The following is a 22,180-nucleotide window of genomic DNA, read 5'->3' as shown; positions in this document are numbered from 1 at the left end:
GAGGAACATACATTCTTAAGTCTGCTAGTTCAGTCCTGTCCCCGAAGAACATGGAGTAAGAATGGCTTATCACAGTGAGGTGCTGGCTAAGCGTATTTTAACTAAGCCAGAATTCTTGTGGCGGGCCTGCTCCAGTGGCTGATGCTGCTTCACAGTTTTACTGCAGGATGCCGCAAAGGGTAGAAAGTAGATCAGAGATGAAGCAGGACAGTTTTTAGAGTTCTCTTAAACACCATGATTTTCTCATGCTCCTAATCTTTTAAAAACTACGTAAATAAAAATGCTCATTGGAATGCCTTGCTTCGGTTTGCCTGTTTGGATGCAAATGTTTGAGAAGACGAGCCACTCACACATTTCTCTGATTAATTAGAGGGCAGGATCAGGCCAGGCTCGGTGCTTGTTCCTCTGTACAGTAACTCCTACCGCGGACAAGTTCCTCCATACAGTAACTCGTACTGCGGACAAGTTCCTCCATACAGTAACTCCTACCGCGGACAAGTTCCTCCGTACAGTAACTCCTACCACGGACAAGTTCCTCCATACAGTAACTCCTACCACGGACAAGTTCTGCTGTACAGTAACTCCTACAGTGGGCAAGTGATTTATTTTTAAAACTTAATTAAAAAATCATTTAGATGAGATTTAATTCATGTCCCTTACATTCCACTCATTTGCTTTGTATAATTTGTTGGGCTCTGCTGCTGATACCAATTTTAGAATCCGTTTGTCCCTTGAAACCTGTTCTGCTAGCTGCCAGCGCCAATCTGCTAGATCACAGGAGGACTCCATGTTTAACATTTGAGGAGCTGTCAGATTGTTTCCATTTTCTTTTTTTACCAGCTGTGTTTGAACCTTTCGGAGTCTTCTGATCCTTGCCATGTGAACTTGCCTAATTGTTGTTACTATCTGTCCTTGCGAGTTTCAAAGAGGATATTCTTGAGCTTTTTGATTGATATTTTCCAAATGATTAGTGATGTTTAATGGCTTTCATGTATCTACTGGCTGTTTGTATATATAGAGAAAGCCCCCTTTATCTTAATGAACTTATTGTTGTTTACCCATCTTTAAGGTGGTGATAAACCAGTGCTGTCCTAGCGGAGCTGTAAGGATTAAGAGAGCCAATGTATGTGAGCTGATCAGAGTGGTGGCCATGGTGGTGGCCATGGTTATTGTGACAGTTCGTACGTGGTTAATGCTTCCTACTGCTCCTAATTTCTCCAGTGGGAATTTGCAAACTAAACTTAATCTTCAGTTCCTAGTTCTACCCGTTCTGCCTGTGCTCCATATGATCCATTGCTCATTTATTTCTTCCAAGACCGTGTGGACACCTAACATGCTTTATCTTACTGATAGAGTCTAAAATATGAATTAACAAAATAAATGTCCCCCTCCAGAAATCCTTTAGATAGAGCTAGCAGAATGGCAATTAGGTAGTGACATGTTCTTTTAGGTAGGCATGTGAAGCTGGACTGAGAGACTAGTTGGAGGGTTACAAAAGACTTTGTAGACGACCTGGATGATAAATAGGAGTTCGTTCATATACAGTGGCCTCAGCATTGTGAACAGTATGAGGGCGTCGGAAAGCAAATATTCAGGGTAAAGTGAGACCCTCAGAGTACTCCTTCGGTGGTACTGGAGACTGGAACCTCTTGTCCACGCCTCTTGATTGGATCTGGAGATCATTCATGCAGGCTTCGTCCTCACCTTTGCCTCATCGAGAAGACTGAGCTGATTCTCAAGGCCCAGCATGTTTAAGCAGCACTGCATGAACACAGTGACCCAAAGAGACACTTCCCACCTAGGAGCTCAGCCTATGACTGTTGTCAGGGGCCGTGTCTGTCTGCAGAGTCATATACAGTGTCAGCAGAAAGTCACCGTCTCCAACAAGAGTTTGCAGCTGAGTAAGGACCGTCAGGAAAAGTGGAGCCTGAGAGGAAATCTGTCTCTCCTAGGACCTAGGAATCAGTGGACAGGTAGTTAGCAGGTAATGCCTTCTTTCTGAAAGAGAAGGATGATGTTGCTGGTACCTTTCTGAAGTTATGGGAAGTGGATGATGGAAAACTGATGATGGTACCCAAGGAGCTTACCCAGAGGCATTTGGTATAAGAGGGAAAAGTTATCCACACTTCTGTCCCAAACCTGGCTTGGCTCCTGTTACTTTGAGATCCTTAATAACCTAGAGCTTTCCCACACGTGGAGTAAAACATTATGTTCGTCACTGCAAAATACGATACAGCAGAAGGAGCCCGAATTAAAACCAAACAGAGTTTTCACACATCTCTATTCCTTATTCTATTTGGGTCTTCCATAGTGAAGAAGCCCGTTCGTGAGTATGGAATCAGCTGTTTATAGCTTACACACTGCAGCTTCCGGAAACGCCATTCCTTGATTTCTGTTTGTTTTGGGCCTTGTTTTATGTAGTTACTGCTACAGAGAAATATTAATAGCTTCACTTCATATAAACACAAATAGTTTCTAGACACTTGTGCCGAGGACTAAAAGTGTTTGTGGTGTTTCAGTAATGTGAGCCAGTTCTGCAACCGCCTGTGTTTTGTATTTCTGGGAAGATAGTGAAGTGAGAATTATGACTCGAGAGTGTTCTATACTTCTTCTTCTTCTTCTTCTTCTTCTTCTTCTTCTTCTTCTTCTTCTTCTTCTTCTTCTTCTTCCTCTTCCTCTTCCTCTTCCTCCTCCTCCTCCTTCTCTTCTTCCTCTTCCTTCTGTTCCTCCTTCTTTTTCATTTTATTCTTTTTTTTAAAGACAGGGTTTCTCTATGTGGTCCTGGCTGTCCTGGAACTCACTTTATAGACCAGGCTGGCCTTGAACTCAGAGATCCACCTGCCTCTGCCTCCCAAGTGCTGGGGTCAAAGGTGTGTGCCACCATGCCTGACTCTACATGACTTCTTGATTTCTCCCCCCTCCTGGCTTCCTGTTCTCTGGAGGTTTCCTTTCAGAAAGTGATAGTTCCATACTGTTACCCCATTCACTTTTAGTGTGAGTCCGGAAGTCTTGGCTTGAACGGGAGAGCACTTGATGTTTCTGGGCTGGCTAAGAAATTGAAACGTCTCCAGAATTATAGTGTGGACGTCATGTCTGTGTGTGACAATAGGGGTTTTCTTCATTTTGCTACTGTTTTATTTAGCTGATAGTAGGGACTTGGGGTCTCGCCATTGTGACAGCATTTTCTCATGACTGCTGAGGGATCATTTGAGAGTAGGGAGGTGAAAGTCATGTCTCTGTATAAAGTGGCATGTTCTCTTTTTTAAAGATTTTTGTTGGGCCAAAGTGTCCACGTCACTTATTCGTTCACTGAATATTAGGTTACCTGCCAATTGCTTGGTTAGATGTCAGGCACTGGAAAACCAAAGAAAGAAGACAATGCAGAGGCCATGCTCCGACGCAGAGTGAGGGCAGGAGCTCTGGCCACCCAATCAGAGAGCAGCTCACTGGAACTTACTTTACACTGTAAATTTAAGTATTCCGGGACGCCAGACTTCGTGGCAGCTGTCTTTTGGGAGAGACAGATGCACTTTGAAAAATTCACTGTAAAACACATTTTAAAGCATCTTCTATTTTTACTTGTCATTTTGATTTCAAAATTACTCCATTGAGGGAAAAACGCGGCCATAAAAATCAGTTTCGAGTTTGTGGAAGTAGCAAGTTATTAAGAAAATAGCAAATAAAATAAAGTAAAAAGGCCAATGAGAGGGTTCAGCAGGTGCAAGCGCTTGCCATGCAAGTGCCACGACCCAAGTTCAATTCCCAGAACCTTCTGCAACCCATGGTAGAACTAACTAAAAATTCCCAAGTCGTCTAAATGGGCCAGTAGAAGGAAGAGCAGCAACAACGGAAGGATGTGACATTCAAAAGGAGATCTTTAAGAGACAATTAAAATTTGCCATTCAAGGTAGCACATAATTTTGAAAACGCATTCAAGTAATGGTATTTTAAAAACTGTTTCTCTAATTTTCTCTTGGGGAAAATGGATGCTTTAATTTACTGCTATTGGGATTCTTTCAGTTTCGTCAAGGCTGATCAGTTACAAATTTCCATCTCCTGATACTATTATAAATGAGCAATAAACCAGGATATTGCTTTGTGGTGAAATGGGTGAACTTACCTGAAAAGAGGCAATTATCTTCTCTGTATTGAAAGATGTTTCATAGCAGCCTAATGTGTAGCAACGAGAGAAAGCTGATGTGTTAACATTTTCTTAGCCTCTTCTATCATCTTGGTAGAAACCCCAAAATATTCGCTTCTCTCTTGTCTTTGAGAGTGGTTGGTACTGATTTGTCACCTTGACAAGATTGAGAAGCACCGTGGATATAAACCACCAATGGATATATCACCAATGTCTGTGAGAGAATGTCTAGATGAGATAAATCGGGTTGGGTTGCAAGACCTGTCCTAAACGTGAGCAACACCATTCTGTTGGCCGGGGTCCTGGACCAAATAAAACTGAAGAAGAGCTGAGTACTCCACTCATTTCCCTACTTTGGGAGTATGGACACAGCGTGACCAACCCGTATTATGCTCCTACTGCCATGGTTTCCCGCCACAATGGATTTTACCCTTGAATATAGACCAAAATAATCCTTCCCTCGTTTCCCGCCATGGTGGATTTTACCCTTGAATATAGACCAAAATAATCCTTCCCTCGTTTCCCGCCATGGTGGATTTTACCCTTGAATATAGACCAAAATAACCCTTCCCTCGTTTCCCGCCATGGTGGATTTTACCCTTGAATATAGACCAAAATAACCCTTCCCTCGTTTCCCGCCATGGTGGATTTTACCCTTGAATATAGACCAAAATAATCCTTCCCTCGTTTCCCGCCATGGTGGATTTTACCCTTGAATATAGACCAAAATAACCCTTCCCTCGTTTCCCGCCATGGTGGATTTTACCCTTGAATATAGACCAAAATAACCCTTCCCTCGTTTCCCGCCATGGTGGATTTTACCCTTGAATATAGACCAAAATGACCTTTCCCTCGTTTCCCGCCATGGTGGATTTTACCCTTGAATATAGACCAAAATGACCTTTCCCTCGTTTCCCGCCATGGTGGATTTTACCCTTGAATATAGACCAAAATGACCTTTCCCTCCTTAGGTCGCTGTGTCAGGTATTTTCCTCAGCAATGCACGAAGTCAGGAATGCAGGGAGTCTGTTCTTTCAGATAAGAGTATATAAAAGTTTTCAAAGGACTGTTTAGTTAGGGATACTAGCCTTACCAAATGGTTGACACCTAACTATGTTGTGACAGAGCACTTCATATTTTGGATTATTTGTTAAGGTGTGGTTAATCTGTCCTGTTGTTTACTCTTATTTTAGTTCAGTGGAGTTAAATTGCCCACTGTTTCCTAACTAAAGGTAACCTACACCTCAATCCCAGGTTAATGTGACTGTAACATCAATGGTTCAACTATTACACCTAATTCTCTTAGAGCGTTGCTGAGGGAGAAGTGCAGTCTTAGAGAAATTAATTTATAAAGCACATAGACAGCAAAATATGCTCCATGAGAATACTCAGTGACTGTGGATGAGCAAGCAGTCCGTGGAAGAGAAGCCATAACAGTGAATGGGTGTGTGAATGGGCGTGTGAAGATGTTCTCACCCGGGCCGCTCGTGATGAGGAGCCCAACAGCACACAGTGAAGCAGCATCTCACATTCTCCGCCTGGCTATCAGGAGTTGACAGGGTAGGCTTTCAGGTCAGCTCTTTACACTGCCATAGGAGTGTGCATGTCTGCAGCCATGTTGGAGACCCATTTGTTAATGCACAAAATTGTTCAAGTCTGTGTTCCTACAGCTCGGCGATTTCACTTCCAACACTACACATTCTACAGGGTTCATTGTAGTTTAGTTTATAATAGTAAGAACATTGTCACTAACTTAATGACCTTTGTGTAGATATAGAACCAGTTCTGTCAACATGGAAAGATAAAATAAGTTGAGATTTAAATTAACACTATAACTATAATTTTTTTTTTTTGATTTTTTTCAAGACAGGGTTTCTCTGTAGTTTTGGAGCCTGTCCTGGAACTAGCTCTTGTAGACCAGGCTGGTCTCGAACTCACAGAGATCCGCCTGCCTCTGCCTCCCAAGTGCTGGGATTAAAGGCGTGCGCCACCACCGCCCGTAATAGGTTGGTGCACCTGGGCCTTTCTTTTTTTAATATTTATTTATTATGTATACAATATTCTGTCTGCATGTATGTCTGTAGGCCAGAAGAGGGCAGCAGACCTCATTACAGATGGCTGTGAACCACCATGTGGTTGTCGGGAATTGAACTCAGGACCTTTGGAAGAGCAGGCAATGCTCTTAACCTCTGAGCCATCTCTCCAGCCCCAACACTATAATTAAGGTGTATGTATATATTTGTATCTGAGCCATATAGTATATGTTTATGAGGCAGTCTTTACTCAAGGGTCAGATAGAATGGGCTTTTAAATAAAATAATCATATTTGTGTTTATAAACATATAATATGCTTAAATATTTATATGTAAAATTTTTAAGAATTAGATTTTAGTCACTTCATATTATCCAGTTCTCTCTCTCTCTCTCTCTCTCTCTCTCTCTCTCTCTCTCTCTCTCTCTCTCTCTCTCTCTCTCTCTCTCTCACTGTGTAGTCCTGGCCAACCTGGAACTTGCTTTGTAGACCATACTGTCCTCCAGCTCCTCTGCCTTCTAAGTAATGGGGTTAAAGGCATGTGCCATCATGACTGGCTTGACCTTAATCTTGAAATGCAGAAACCACATGGATGGTAAGACGTACTACTGTATTTGAGAAGAAAACACTAATAGGCTTGGTCTTAGATCCTTTGCCTAGGTTGTGTGTGATCCTGGGTTCTGTCTGAAGCACTTAGGAAAGGAAAGGAAAAAATATCTTTAGAAAGTAATAAAATAGGTTGAATACACAGGACTTGGTGTTTTCGGATGTAAACCATTGTTGGTGTGTTAGAGCTCATTGGAATTTTACCTGTGGTACTTTCAATGTTTATGCTGTGTGGTGTCTGTGTTAGCGAATACTTAAGTGGTACTTGATTTGAATCTTTGGGCAGAGCCAGAGGGTTTTTTTATATTTATTTATTTATTTTTAACATTTTAGACTTTAAGATTTAGGGAGAATCAAATACTTTTAGGATATCAAAGTTGTATATCTAGAGTTGGCTGGAAAGGTTTCTAGGATCACTGAAAAAAAGTCCTTCTTTTGGTATTTTGGCTCTAGCGTGTGTGTGTGTGTGTGTGCGCGCGCGCGCGCGCACGTCTGTCTGTCTTGCCAGAAAAAAAAATCCTAGCATACTTCATTACCGAGAGTGTCACCAATTTTCAATTACTGACTATCAACATGACCTACAACTTGTAAAGCCTTGTAGCAGACAATTGTTCGTATAATGGGGAGAGTTGGAATCTGTGCTCTCAAAAAAGAATGTTAATTTGCTCCTCAACTTGTTACAGATACCGTGCACACAGCAAATGGGAGGTAAAAGTCATAATTGCCTTTTAATATCATTGGAGATTTAATAGTCTCCCCTGGCTTTAATTTCCATAAAGGAAAGATTCAAAAAACATTTTTACTGCTTCCAAGTTAGACCTTGACGAGACAGCCTAGGCAGCCATTGGCGTTGAATTGAAATTAACAAGGGTAGGGGCTTTGGAGCCTGTATGAAGCAGTGAAGGCTTTGGTGCCTGTATGAAGCAGTGAAGGCTTTGGAGCCTGTATGAAGCAGTGAAGGCTTTGGTGCCTGTACGAAGCAATGAAGGAAGCACAGGATGCCAGGCAACATTTAAGGCCAGGGTCGCTTGCTCTTGGTCATGAGGGTTTTAAAGCGATGCCTGTAAACTGTCTGATTGAATGAGTGAGCACTACTACACACATGGAGATTTTGCTTTTTCAGCAGCCCTGGGAGAGGCATGCAAAACCTTATTTTTCCTCCGTTCTGATGTGGTATATCTCCTTGAATGAAATTATCTATGCCATATAAGGCATAGAGTTAGAGGGAATTACCACCATTTGAAAATGGACTTAGGTGATTCGCCTACCTCTCGTGGTCGATAGCCTCAGCCGATTCGCTGTCTGTCATGGTAGCTATCCTGTTGCTGAAGGAATTAAGTCCCTTTCCTGCACCACAGCCCTCACACCCACTCCTGCTCAATAGTCCGTCCACGAGAAAGTGACTTCTTCTGTTTTAACTCGGGTCTTGGGCAGCCCATGACTTCCCGAATTCTCTTTTCACCGCGGCCCTTTCTGCACATGCTGTCTGCTCAACTGATCTTGGCTGCGGTGGCTCCTCGCTTTCACCACATTGCTCCCCGACAATTGTGTGCACAGCCTATATGGTTTCACTGTGGTCCCTCACTGAACTCTGGAGTTTATGTACCTGTAGCCCGTAAAGACAATGGCTTTAATTTAGGGATCTGAGGACAGTGGACAGGGCAGGTTCCAGTGGGTAGCCACCTCCCCTGATACTTGCCATCCCTTTGTTTAAGAGTTAGTAAGGATTTAAATTGCTTGTTTCCCTTCCAGGAGGGTTTGGTGCCAGTGAGCAGGAGATTCAATTTCCCTGAAATATTAGTCATTATGTTTTCTTATTTTCTACTTTATATGCTAGAATTGTGAGATACACTGATAGGGAACACAGGAAAACAAACCTAAATCACTTCTGCTTTCTGTTTCTCATGGAGTTATATTCTTTGACCACATCTGTTGCTTTGTATTAAAAATCATTTGTTAGTTTATATGGATGCTGGAGTGAATCTCTTTAATTCTGAAAAAGGCCTTTGGGCCCAAACCAGCGTAATTACGATTTGGCAACAAGAAAACGGAAGATCCTGTCTCTAAATTGTTTTGAATATTCAAGCCAAAGGGAGGTCTTATGTTTAGCATTTTCTAGCATCTTTCATTTAGTTAGAGTTATAGTAATTTCAATACTCTGGAAGAATAGCATGATTTTAATTGAGATAATCTTTTTCTCATAGTGTAGAATTTCCACGAAGAATCAGCCAAGCATTTGCCCACACAGCATCGCCATTTTTAATGAGTCCCGATGCTTAGATTTTAAAGATATAAGCATGAAAATTTTGTAAAGATATATTATTACTATGGTCTTTTTGCATGAAAAGCATCTATTTAGACTTTATTTACCTAGTTATGTTTGGCTTTCTCCATGTAGAGAAAGTATGTTTTTCTCCATGGGATTTATTCCTGAGAGCTGCTCATGGAAGTCATCGGAAGCCCTCATGTACATCTTCTCACAGACCATCTTATATCTCAGTGGTGTGAACAATATTTTCTTAGGAATTCTACCCATAGAATCATCCTTATAACTGGTTTTAAGCTGTGTAGTGTCAAGTCAGTTTGCCCAAATCAGTATTTTCCCTGACAGTTGTAAGTAACGTAAGTTTTACCCAATTCTCTTGTTTCGTGGCTCAGATTTCTTTCCCAAGGTCTGTCTTGTCAGTCAGCCACACACTCAACCTTGGGTTTTGAGATTATATTCAGTTTGCTGATGGCCCCTGGGTGTGGACCGTAGACCCGAGGGCTGATGAAATTTTGCCTCCAAGTTCGAAGTAGGTACATCACTGGGAAACCGGATTATTTTCTTAGAGCCTCTTTCATGTTGAAATTCTACAGTTGTGCCTCCACACAAGGGTCCTGGAAGCCAGCACAAGGGGCCTGCATGCCCCACAAGCAATCTGCCAACCAAGCTACATCCCAGACCTGTTTGTTTTTTCTTCACAGAATTTTCTTCTCAATAACTTGTGAAAGAAATCATCATTTTTGGCTTCTTATTGTTTTGGTGCACGTGCTAAGAATTGTGGGCAAATGGAAACGTCTGTGTTATGGTCTTCAACATAGCCAGTCAAGTCTCAGTTATGAGAGAAATGCCAGTTCTGAGTGGACCCTTGCCACCCTTGGGATAATGCCCTTGCAAAGGGATGCTCCTACAACCTGAAAATGAACCCCTCGTCACTTCTCTACCCCAGGACAGCCATACTCCCCCTGATGACGTGCACAACTTGCATCGTCCTCCAACCTCATTCATTGCTTGCGCAAGAGCCGGAGACTCAAAGAAGACGGTGACTTTAGGTCGTTTGCCCTTGGCTGTGCTGTGGTCCCTTCACGCCCAGCAGGTTCTCCGCGGGCACATAGAGTCACCAGGAGCCTCAGACTTCTAGGGCATTTTGCTTGTGTTTTGCCACGTTTAGAAAAAGCCTCATGATTTACATAAAAACCTGTTCTTCGTTCATTTTCATTCAGTGTTTCTCCTTTTAGTTTCAGGAATTGCCTAAAATAAGCGGTCTCTTTTCTGAAAGATTACTAGTTATTTCTGGTTTTGATTTGATGTATGCATTTCTCGCTGCTGCTTTCAAGAAGTGCAGCTTTGTTTTTCATTTGATGCGCTTAAAAGAGAGAGAGAGAGAGAGGGGAGAATGTTTTCTAAAATGCCTGCAGGCCTTGATTCTTCGTCTTCCTCCTTTTTCTTCTGTTGTTCAAGAGCTTCTCAGCAGGGGTCCTTACCCCCAGCATCTAAGTGCACCCCAAGAGGAAAGTGGGACTCTACTTGGAACCCCTGGCTGCTCTAAACAAGAACTCACAGTTTTCCTTAGATTCAGTTAGCTTTGTTTTTGCAACTTGAGAATTAAAATCTATTTATTTGTTTATAAAAATTGTGACCATCTGATGGCTTCATGGCGGAATTTCTGGCCAAAGCAAGCAGCAGTTGAACTATTCTGTTGCCTGGGTCATCTTGCCTAGTTTGCGACAATGCTGCGCTAGGATGCCCTGCAGCTCCTTGTTGGGAGCTGTGGAAGGGCGGTGGAGCAGGTGTGATCCTGGCCGCTGTTCATCACTGATATTCGTCGATATCTCGATTCCATTCACTATTTCTTAGAAGTAAACACCAGTAGTTGGGAATCCTTATTTCCAGGCAACAGAAGTAACCTCTGAATGAGGTAGACAAAGAGAAGTAAGACTGTTTACTCTTATTTCCTCCTATAATTACAGCCGTTGACTTAAGTCAGATCTGAGAGCTTGTATTTTGAGTTTGTTGTAGATGAAGGTGACCAGTGTGAGAGCCGGTGGCCAAGTCTGGAGACTGAAAGTCCCCTTGCAGCTGTTGTTTCCCCAGCGTTGTTTCAAATCACGACTGAATCTTGGCTTACAGTCCTACTTATTCCTAACATCCTTACAGGAGTTACTGGGTACCATTTTCTTTCTTGCTTGCTGATTCATTCTGTTTTAGCGTTGTGTACCGTTTCATTGAAAACATTTGCCATACAATTTTAGTTTTTACTTTCTGCCTTTGTTGGATTTCTATTATTATAAAATGTGGGGTTTTTTTTGTTATTTGTTTGTTTGTGTTTTGAGATAGTGCCTCAGAGGTATTCCTCCTGCCTCCATCTCCTGAGTGCCTGGATCACAGATGTGCACCACTGTCTGGCTCTAATTTAAATTCTTGATTTGCATGTTTAGCCCATTTAGTTTCAGCTTTTCTTCTTTTACATGAATATTTAAAGTTAAAATTTTTCTGTATTATTTTAGTACAAGTTTGGGTATTTCCCTCATTATTTACTTAAAATATATCTCCTAATTTTAATCATGACTCCTCTGCTCCTCAGACAATATAGAAGCGTGTCTCACATATCCAGAAGAGACTTTATTGCTTTTCTTAAAAAATTTTTTTAGGGAGATGGCTCTGCTGTTCTTCCAGAGGTCCTGAGTTCAATTCCCAGCAACCACATGGTGGCTCACAACCATCTGTAATGAGATCTGGTGTCCTCTTCTGGCCTGCAGGCAGAACACTGTAAACATAACAAATAATAAATCTTTGGGAAAAAGTTTGTTTAAAAAATGTTTTCTAAGCTGGGCAGTGGTGGCGCACGCCTTTAATCCCAGCACCGTGGGAGGCAGAGGCAGGCAGATCTCTGTGAGTTCAAGACCAGCCTGGTCTACAGAGCGAGTTCCAGGACAGGCCCAAAAGCTACAGAGAAACCCTGTCTTGAAAAAAAATGTTTTCTAATCTCTCCATTGGTAGAGAAAATGACTGGTACTATTTGTTCTCCTGGGTACTTTTTGGGAGTGGCCAGTGATGCTAGAAAAAGTCATGTGACGACACAGCCACATGACAGGTGCCAAGTGACTTGCCGAGTTACTTTTTCCTTATTTGCTTTGTCAGTGAATCTCCAGTAGAGCGTCTGTATTTTCATATACATTATTGTACATTTTATATACATTATTATATATTTTTATATAATAACTACCTCTTGCATGGTGCTTCCTGTATTCCAGACATTGTTTTAAGGTCCTTCCAAATATTAACTTAATTCTGTGTTGTTCATTTTTTCTCTTAAAGGTCCATTATTTGTACTCTATATATTTTGAGACTTGATATATTTGTTACTGGATACATGACAGCTAGTGAGTGGCTGGGGTCTTTTATCATTACCCTTTGACCTCCTTTATCTCTTATGATTCTTTTAACCTTTTCCTGATATTGATCTGACCACATGGGCTTTTTTTTATAGTTTGCCTGATCTGGCCTTCTCTCCTCATCTTGCATGCTTTTTTGTTTGAAGCATGAGTAAATTCAATTTTTCTCCAGTTTTCTTCATAAGTGGCAGTAGAATTGGATGGTTAGAAGCAAAATTCAGGCCAGGTCGGTTGGTTTGGTTTGCTGTGTAGTGTGTAGAATTTGGCAGCTCCCCTTTTACCCTTCTTTCCATGGCATCTCTCCATGCCATGCCCTGCTCTCAGCCAGGTCCTCCAGGGGAAAGGTAGCGGATGATCAAGTTCTCATTTTCAGTAAGGTTGTTGTCACCTCGCAGAGTCACATGGCACGGTCACACCATGCTTCCCTAGCTAATTTCGACTGTAGCATCTCTCTCTCTCTCTCTCTCTCTCTCTCTCTCTCTCTCTCTCTCTCTCTCTCTCTTATTTATTTATTTTTATTTTTTTTAAGACAGGATCTCACATGTAGCTCTGGTTGTCGTCACTATGTATACCACACTAGTTCATCACAGATATCCCCCTGCCTCTGTCTCTGCTGGGTTTAAAGGTGTATGCCACCACACCTAGCTAGCATCTACTTTTGATCTCTTCAGAATATATTAAATATTTCCAAAGTGGACACAGTAAGGCTGTTCATCTTAGAGGGCTCTTCCAAGTTAAGCATGCGTTAGATGAACAGAGCATGGTACCGTGCCCAGCACACCAGTAAATGCTCACATTGAGTCTTTCTGTTTTCCCATTGACTTTGTTATATTCTGACCATTGGTGCTTTGACCTGCCCGGACTCTGTCCACCAGTTCACTGTCTTCTCTTTGTTGGTCACCATTAATGTTACCAGACTTGCTCTTTTAATTTTATGGTTTGGTCTTTTAAATGTCTGATTTTGTTGTAGTAGTTGCTCAGGTGACTTGGGAAAAACAGCTCTGATGCATCTCAGTCCTAATCCTGCCTGTCTGAAGTGGGATTTAATGGAGTTTCTAAATCATTTCTTAGCAGGAGTCTATGTTATGAAGCTCGATAAGCTCCGTACCTAGGATGTATGATTTCGGCGATCTGGGGAGATGACTCATAATTTGTCTTTTTATATTTGAAGTGTACAGAATACAGTCTGGGAATCCACAATCAGATGATTGAAAAACCTAAATTGCTCTAAAGTCTGAGACATTTTGAACATTCACACGCTTAGGGAAAATCCCGTGCTGACCAAGTGTATCAGGTTGCGTTCAGTCACTTCAGGCTCTCTGCACAAAGTATGTGAGAAATGGAAGTGACGTTTGTGTCCAGAATTGGTTCCCAGCTCTAAATCATCTCATCTCAATTAAAATACTGTAACCAGGAAAATCTCAAATCCTAAACGCTTGTCTTGTTCCAGACATTTCAGATAAGAGAAGCCCAGTCTGTACTTTGTCCAGGTGATGTATTGACCTGGGGTTCCCTATGGAGAGAGAAATGTTCCCGTGAATAGAAGTTTTCTGATAGGAATATTGTTTTATATCAATTAGATTTAGCTTGAAAAGAAAATTAGCAGTAATGTTGACTGTACAATGTGTGAATAGTCTGTTTTTTGTTGTTAGTAGGGGTTGAATCTCAGACTTCATACATATTAGGCACTGAGTGAGCTATGTCCTTAGACCCCAGATGTGAATTTTCTTAATGCCTCTGCACCCTATGTTTTAAATTGGTTAGCATGTTAAATATCTTTGTTGTATGTCCTTTTCTTTGGGTGTGTGTGTGAAACTATTCACCTAAGATAGAGAGGGCAATGAAAACTAAAGAAAGGATTCCACCCAAGCCTGGCCTGCTGAACTGGTGAATTTGTTGAGGTGACTTACAGGAACCCGGGTGACTCACAAGCAGCTACATCAGGATATCCACTAGGTGGCCTGTAGGTGGCCTGTAAGTGGCTAGGGCCACAGAGAAGCCCTGACTTATTCAACCCTCTACTCATGTGGTGGTGATTGGAATTCTGAGGGAAGGGATGAATCTGACAGGATCTCCTCAATCTCATAATCTGGTCTTCTCCCTGTGTGAGGGTTAATAGGCTGGATCTCTCGAGGGTCATTATAGCCGCTCTGCATCAAGATGGAGATGTTCATCAAACTGAGAGGAAATAGCTGTATTACAACCTGATACCACAGCCCCGTGTGTGTGTGTGTGTGTGTGTGTGTGTGTGTGTGTGTGTGTGTGCGTGTGCGCGCGCGCGCGCGCGCGCGCGCGTATCCAATATGCCTCTTTGTGCATGTGCGTAGAAGCCAGGCCTCCTTTAATGCTTTCCACCTTGTTTTTGAGACAGGGTCTCTCATTGAACTTAGATCTCACCGTTTGGGCTGGCTGACAGTAGCCAGCATGTTTTGGGATCCACCTGGCTTCTGCTCTTGCTAGCACTAGGGATAAACGTGCACACCGCCAAACTCAGCTTTTATGTGGGTGCTTAGATTCCAAGCTCAGTCCTCATGCTTGAGCAGCAAGCATTGCTATAGCCCCTAAAAAAAATAAGTCTAAGTCTTAACGCCTCCTATGTGAGGACTCTGCAGAACTAGTGGTATCAGTGTGTTGATTTGTGTTTTCTTTGCTCAGTCATACATGTTTCTCATTTGTTTCCAACAGGAAGGAAAAACTGATGCGGTGTTCTCAATGTCGAATCGCCAAATACTGCAGTGCCAAGTGTCAGGTAAGACTACTGAGCTGTTCGGGCAAGGTTCAGATCGTCCTCCTGTGCGTCTGTTCTCGGTCACACCCATGGCCATTGTCTGCTCCCCTTTTCATCTTTTTAAAAACAAAACCAAAATGGTGATTGTTTTACTTGTTATTTTCTTTTAGTTTTAAATTTAGTATTTGTGTAGTTTGAATAGGCTTTGTCAAGGAAGGAGGGAAGGAGTCTGGTGCACACCTTTAATTTCAGCACTTGGGAGGCAGAGGCAGGTGAATCTGTGAGTTCAAGGCCAGCCTGGTCTACAAGAACTAGTTCCAGGACAGGCTCCAAAGCTACACAGAGAAACCCTGTCTTGGAAAACAAAACAAAACAGAACACCCAAACAAGCAAACAACAAACAAACCAAAAAAAAAAGAAAAAAGAAAAAAAAAAGAAAAAAGAAAAAGGAGGGAAAGGAAGGAAGGGTAAAAGCGAGAGAGATAGAGACAGGCATAATTACATATATGTTCCTGTTAGGGCAAATAGTCAAAGCCAGGCACCAGCCACCACTTCTCCCCCAGCACTTCTCCTAGTCCCCCCCTTAGCTGTGAATTCAGTGGATTATTTCACTGGTGACATTAGTGCCCTTGTGATCCAGTCAGCTACCAGTAGCACCAGCCACGGGTCCAGCCTGTACTTTAAAGCCCACATATTTGGTGGTGTGTTTCAGTTTAAACCATCATACCACTGTTAAGGTTTTTGTACGGACATATTTGAAAATCTATATATGTTTATAAAAGTAGATACAGGTTGTTTTGGTTCCGGTTCTTCCATGTCTTGATTTCTTTTTTCATATTTAGAGACTATTTTGTATCACCAAATATATTTCATCTTATATATCTATATGTATATATACACATATATACATATACATAAACACATAGATACATTTGCCATTATCATAATTTTCTTATTAATGAATGTTTAGATTTTCTCCCAAACTTGTTATTATTAATAATATATCCAACATTTTTAGGTTTTTGTATACTTCTAAAAATTAATTTCATGATAAATTTCTAATTATATTTTTTGGTAGAAGGATATATGCATTTTGAATTTTTAAAGATAATGCCAAACTGCCTTCCTAAAGATTAAATTAATTTGTAATGAATATGGTTGTTAATATCTTTGGAATTCTTTTAAGGATGTATAATTAACATTCAGCATGACCTTTTCTCCGAGTCTTTTGATTAATTAATCATTTAATAAGAGGTATAATTATGCTCTAGTGAATTAGATCATTAAAACGTCTTATTGAAACTTTTGTGTCTGGGTCATCCCATCCTCATTCATATTTTGGGATGTGTGTGTGCTTGCTGTGTGTTTATGTGCACAGGCACTTATGTGTAGTTGTTCTTTCTTCCTATGGAATCTAGACCATTATTCTCAGGGGTTTTTCTGCCATCTCATTTTTGCCTTTGAAATTAGTCTCTTCAGAATGCAAACAAGATGATCTTAATGGAAGAGACTCCATATACAAAATTATCAGAGGATCTGAGTTCTGATGTTACTTCTGCCACTTTCTAGTTAAATTATATCATAGGAAACACAAGTTCAGGCTTCAGTTTCTGAGCCTGCACTGATAAGAGCCACTATCTGTTAGGTATCTGCTGGGTGCTAGGTGCTGAGAGCTAATATTTGTTAGGTGTCTGCTGGGTGCTAGGTGCTGAGAGCTAATATTTGTTAGCTATCTGCTGAGTGCTAGGTGCTAACTTGTTCCATTAACTTTTTAGAACCTTGTATAACTTGACTACTGTCACCATGCTCAATTACCAGTAATAAACAGCTCAGTACAGCAAGTGAATTGTTACACATCTCATAGTTGATACTTGATACACTGTAGATTTTGGGAAATAAATGTACATACTAATAGCACATGTCCAGATTTATGCTTACCTTCTAAATGTAAATTTCATTCTTGCAGCCAGGCAGTGGTAGCACACGCCTTTAATCCCAGCACTCTGGAGGCAGAGGCTGGCTGATCTCTGTGAGTTCGAGGCCAACTTGGTCTACAAGAGCAAGTTCCAGGACAGGCACCAAAAACTACAGAGAATCCCTGTCTCAAAAAAAAAAAAAATTCATTCTTGCTATAACATTCTGATTATATCTGTTTTTCTTTTATCTGTTGCATTTGACATTTGTTTCTTGGCTAATTATTTTCACTCTGACCCTTGGTACATGCCCAGAAAGATCTTTATCCCTTATACGCCCCCTTCTCCCAAGCTATTCTATTTTGTAATCAAAAGACACAAAAGGAAAAAATTACAGTAGAAATCAAGAGCTAGGGAGAAGGTTCAGTGGGTGAAATGTGTGCTGGGCGAGCATCATCCTGGGTTCAGATTATCAGCTAGGACAGTACCTGTGGGAATCAGACAGGCTTGGGAGCAGAGCAGGCAGATCTCTGAAGTTCATTAGCCAGCAGTCTAGATGAGTCCATGAGCTCAGGTACAGTGAGAGACTGTCTACAAAAATAAAGGCAGAGAGCAATGAAGAAAAGATGCACTATTTCAGTGTTGACCCTCCACACATATGTAGACACACATGCATGTGTATCTCTACACATGCATATAGGAGCACACCATCCATAGAAATAATATCAGAGAGAGAGGGAGAGAGGGAGAGAGGGAGAGAGAGAGAGAGAGAGAGAGAGAGAGAGAGAGAGAGAGAGAGAGAGAGCACACGCTTTTCCCCAAGATAAATCATAAAAGTCTACTCTATGGTGATATTTCAGCCTCCTCAATTCCTCATAAATTTGGGCTCCATGTTTCCAAATGTCTGCTCAGGTGCAATACATATAGAAACGATGAATCAACAAACTATTTGACACACATCTTTTGGAAACTTCATTTCTAATCTCAGTGGACTAAGCCTTTTTTTTCCCCCCACAATTTTACAAATATATTTTCTCTGAGGCTACTTTCTCCGGTTATAATAAAACATAGAGAAAAGAAAAAAACCCATTTTCTGATTAGAACAAATAGAGGGACTTTGGCAAGTGGGTATGTCACTTTGATTCATTGTGGTGTACATGTTTTATTACATATATTAGTTATTCACTGTAGCATCAATAACAATGTCATGGTTAGATATAATGTGTATGGCAATGGGGAAATAGCCAGCAAGATGAAGTATGTGTTGGTAGCTTGAGTGTGTGTCTATGTGCGTGTGTGTAGGGGTGCTGTGTGGGCGTCGAAGTGGTAAGCAGAGACTGGCCAGACATATGCATTTAAACTGCTCTAGTTATCCCCACCTGGAGGTCCAGAGCTAACTGCTGTAATTATTGTGGGTACCTAGAAAGCCGCACAAAATTAAACTGACAAACTGAACTATGAGGACGATGAGCAGTAATGAGCAGGAAGTAAAAGTAAGTGGAATGGAAATTGGTGTAGAGATTGTGACTCTGGAGCAAAAAATATGTTCGCCTGAGAGGGACATGACTTTGGCTCCATAATTGGGCTTTTATGTGGGCCTATGGTGTTAATGAGTTGCCTGAGAAAGGTTTCGGAGAGTTTCACGGGTGTCATATGTTCTTTCTCCTCAGAGAATGCTGTCGTTGTTAGCTTTTTCCTTTCATTTTTAAACAGAAGCAACCCACGAAATAAAAATTAAGATACTGCAGAATTATGCAGGACTAAAACAGTGGACATTTTCTCTAGTTTCCTTTTCTTCTGTTTTCTAAGATAATTTGTGTTTCTTTCTGTGAATGCAGTAGGATTCGAAGACAACTGTCCCTTCGTGTTTCCTGTGCATTCGGTCAGTCAGTGCACTTGCCTGTCCGCTGCCTGCACAGGCTTATTTCTGAGACTGACAGGAATGGGTTTCATTGGCCGCTTTAAGCTTCTGCCTGTGCCTTACTGTGGGACGTCCATCGCGTTATTTCCTGGTGCGGGAACAGGTCTCCATATTGGTATAATGGAATATCACGGTTGATCCTGAGACTGAAAAGGAGAAACAGGCTGTTTTCTTATTAAGTAATTGTCAAAATGTTAAACTGATAGCATTTTGAGAGCTTTTCTGGATTTCGTCTGGCTTGTGATATTTGCATTTGTAATTGACCTCATTGCTGAACAAAGCACATGACCAGGCTCTAGATCAAATTTCATATTATGAAATTTTGAAAAGCATTATATTTGTAGACAGAGGTTCTGTTTCATATTAGCGACTTTATATCTCTTTACATACATAAGTCATATTTTGGGTCTGTGTTTATGTGTAGTTATCAAATGATTTGATTAATTTTTTATGGTGGAAAACTAATCCTACATCAGTAAGCATTTCACAGGGTGATTTTATCAGTTGTTTTCTGGAACATTCTACTCAAAGTGAGGAAAGCTAAGCCTTTTGATTCTTTCAGAAATAACTGTGTTCTAGACCTCAGAGTAGGATTTGCACAGTTTTATTTTTAGTCTATCCTGACAATCTCTCTTTTGATTGATTCATCAAGACCATTGGCACTCAAAATGATTCTTGTTACTGATATCTATCAGACCTGCTACTGTTTTCTGTTTCTTGTTCTTTTCCTGTTTTTGTTTTTCATTTTCCTGCCTTGTGTAAGTTCTTTTTTTTTATTGTTTTGTTTAGAGACAGGGTTTCTCAGTGTAGCCTTGGTTGTCCTGGAACTCAATCTGTAGACCAGGCTGGCCTCGAACTCCCAGAGATCTGCCTGCCTCTTCTTCCCACGTGCTGGGATTAAAGGCATGCGCCACCACTGCCCAGCCTTTCATTTTTTATTTTTTATTTGGAAACTATTCCATTTTCTCTTCTTCCCTGTGCCTTTTAGTTTTTTGAGGTTGGGTCTTACTATGTAGCCCACACTGGCTTCAAATTCATAAATCCCAAGATGGCTTAACTCTAAAGGCATCCTGCAGTAGCATTCTGAGTGCCTGGATTAGCGGTGTGTGTCACCATGTCCTCTCTCTAGGGACAGCCCCTGTGAGTGTGAGAGTGGGACCGCATGGAAGACTGTAGCAGTGGTCTGGGCGGTCTCAGCATCGTATTTAAACTGGACGTTTCATCTTAACCCTCCGTTGCTTGCTCTAAGTCATGCCAGTGCTAGGGAGATGTTAAGATACTTTAGTACTCTAGGCTTTTGGTTAACTTCCTCCCCCCACACCCCACCCACCGCCAGGTTTTCATCTCATTCTCTGTCAGCTACACAGCTTTCATTTAGAGGTTTTGCCTGGCAGGGTAGCCTGTCCCAGAGGCAGCTGTGACACCGTTGACGACCTCCTAAATTGCTTCTGCAAACTTACCAGTTTGAACTTTCTGATGAGGGCTAGCCCCCACTCTGGTGACTTTAAGCATTGGAGATGCAGTTTATGTCAGGGAAATAAAATGCCCTTTTTTGCTAGGCCCACATAGAACCTGCTGTTGATATTTTGGTTAGCCCAGCATGGAGATCATGGTTTAGCATTTTTTTTTTCCTGAGAAGGACTGCGTGGTAAATTTTCTTGGTTATATGACTTGCTAATAACTTTCAACTTTGTCTTAGCACAGAGAGAGTTAGTTCATCTATTGAGTGTGACTTTATTCTTGTATTGGTGAGGGCTTCCCTTCTGTATGCTGTGAGTATGTTTTATTGCCCTTGGTTAATAAAGAAGCTGTTTCTATCAGTGGCTTAGCAGAATAGAGCAAGGTAGGAATTCCAAGCAGATAGAGGAGGAAAGAAGGTGGAGTCAGTCAGAGATGCCATGTAGCCCTGAAAGGAAAAAGACACGAGCTGCTAGCAGAACCTTACCAGAAGGTAGGCCACAAGCCTTGTGATAAAATATAAAATAATGGGTTAATTTAAGATGTAAGAGCTAGCTAGAAATACGCTTAAGCTATTGGCCAAACAGCATTGCAATTAATATAGTTTCTGTGTGATTGTTTTGGGTCTGGGCGGCCAGGAAACGAGGAAGCAGAACGTGACTACAGAGATTTTACTTCCTGGCTGTAGTTTTTCTGAACCCTGTACTAGATGATAATGGCTTACTCTGGGGTTCTAGTGTTATTATTGCCCCACATTGTCTGGTTTTTGGTTAACCAAGATATTGTGATTTCCACAAAGGTTATAATTTAGTCTTGTTTCATTTCCTGACAACTTGGAGTCCTGTGGCCGTTCCTGACCCTGTTCCTTCTTCATCTTTGGCTCTCCCTTCGTACTTTGAGTAGTACTGGGAAGGGGCTTTCACTGTGTTGGGACGTGCATGTCGTAAGCATTAAAGTGAGAAGACCATGCTGCTCACTGTCACTGAGTCTCCTGAGCTCTCTGAGAGGTCCTTATGTAAGAATTGGATCAGGGTCCTTCAGTCAGCTGCCGCTGGGAGACAGGCTGCTCTGCCTCCAGTTTATTTCCCAGGTTCCAGCTTTGCAGATCTTCATGCCTCTGGTGACCTGTGCTTCAACTTTGGGCCTTTTCCAGCGCGGAGGAGGAACTATTATTCATTTGCTACCAAGTACTCTTGAGTCGAGTGAAAGCTCTCAGGTCTCTATTGGTGTCTGCAGATTGAGGGGCAACTCACTTCTTTTGAGTTTTCCCATAGGACCCCCTTGCGGATAACTGTGAATGGCATGAGGTAGACACTGAAAGCCCCGGCAGTGATTAAAAACAGTCCAGGGGCTGGTGAGAGGACCTAGTGCGGGAAGACATTTGCTGCCAACCCTGATGCCTCGGATTCAACCCTGGAGATCCACGTGGTGGAAAGAGGGAACTGCTGCCTGATGTCTGTCCTTTGACCCCCATGCATCCACTGTGGCACACGCATACATACACTTACACACGGCCCACACACACACCTTTATAAAGAAATGTAATAAAATTTCAGATATCCAGTTCTATCTCAAGTTTTCTGGGGGTAGTTCTTAGGACGTGCATCTGAACAGATAATATATATGTGTGTATGTTTGGCATGCATAGGATTGTTCTAAGTTTGAGATTTTTAACTCTTCTTAGACCTAGCTACACATTTTATGACAATTATGTTTATTGCAC

General features: G+C 41.6%; 1 protein-coding gene across 1 annotated transcript in view; it reads left to right on the top strand.

The window, feature by feature from the left end:
- Smyd3 (SET and MYND domain containing 3) overlaps nt 1-22,180 on the top strand; it is a 556,763-nt gene that overhangs the window by 83,127 nt on the left and 451,456 nt on the right. Inside the window, exon 2 of the mRNA XM_075989284.1 lies at nt 15,123-15,186. Within this exon, the coding sequence (XP_075845399.1) occupies nt 15,123-15,186 (64 nt within the window). The remainder of the gene's footprint in view (nt 1-15,122; nt 15,187-22,180) is intronic.

This window comes from Microtus pennsylvanicus, chromosome 10, assembly GCF_037038515.1.
Source record: "Microtus pennsylvanicus isolate mMicPen1 chromosome 10, mMicPen1.hap1, whole genome shotgun sequence".
NCBI lineage: Eukaryota > Metazoa > Chordata > Mammalia > Rodentia > Cricetidae > Microtus > Microtus pennsylvanicus.
This window is presented reverse-complemented; position numbering and strand designations above follow the sequence as displayed.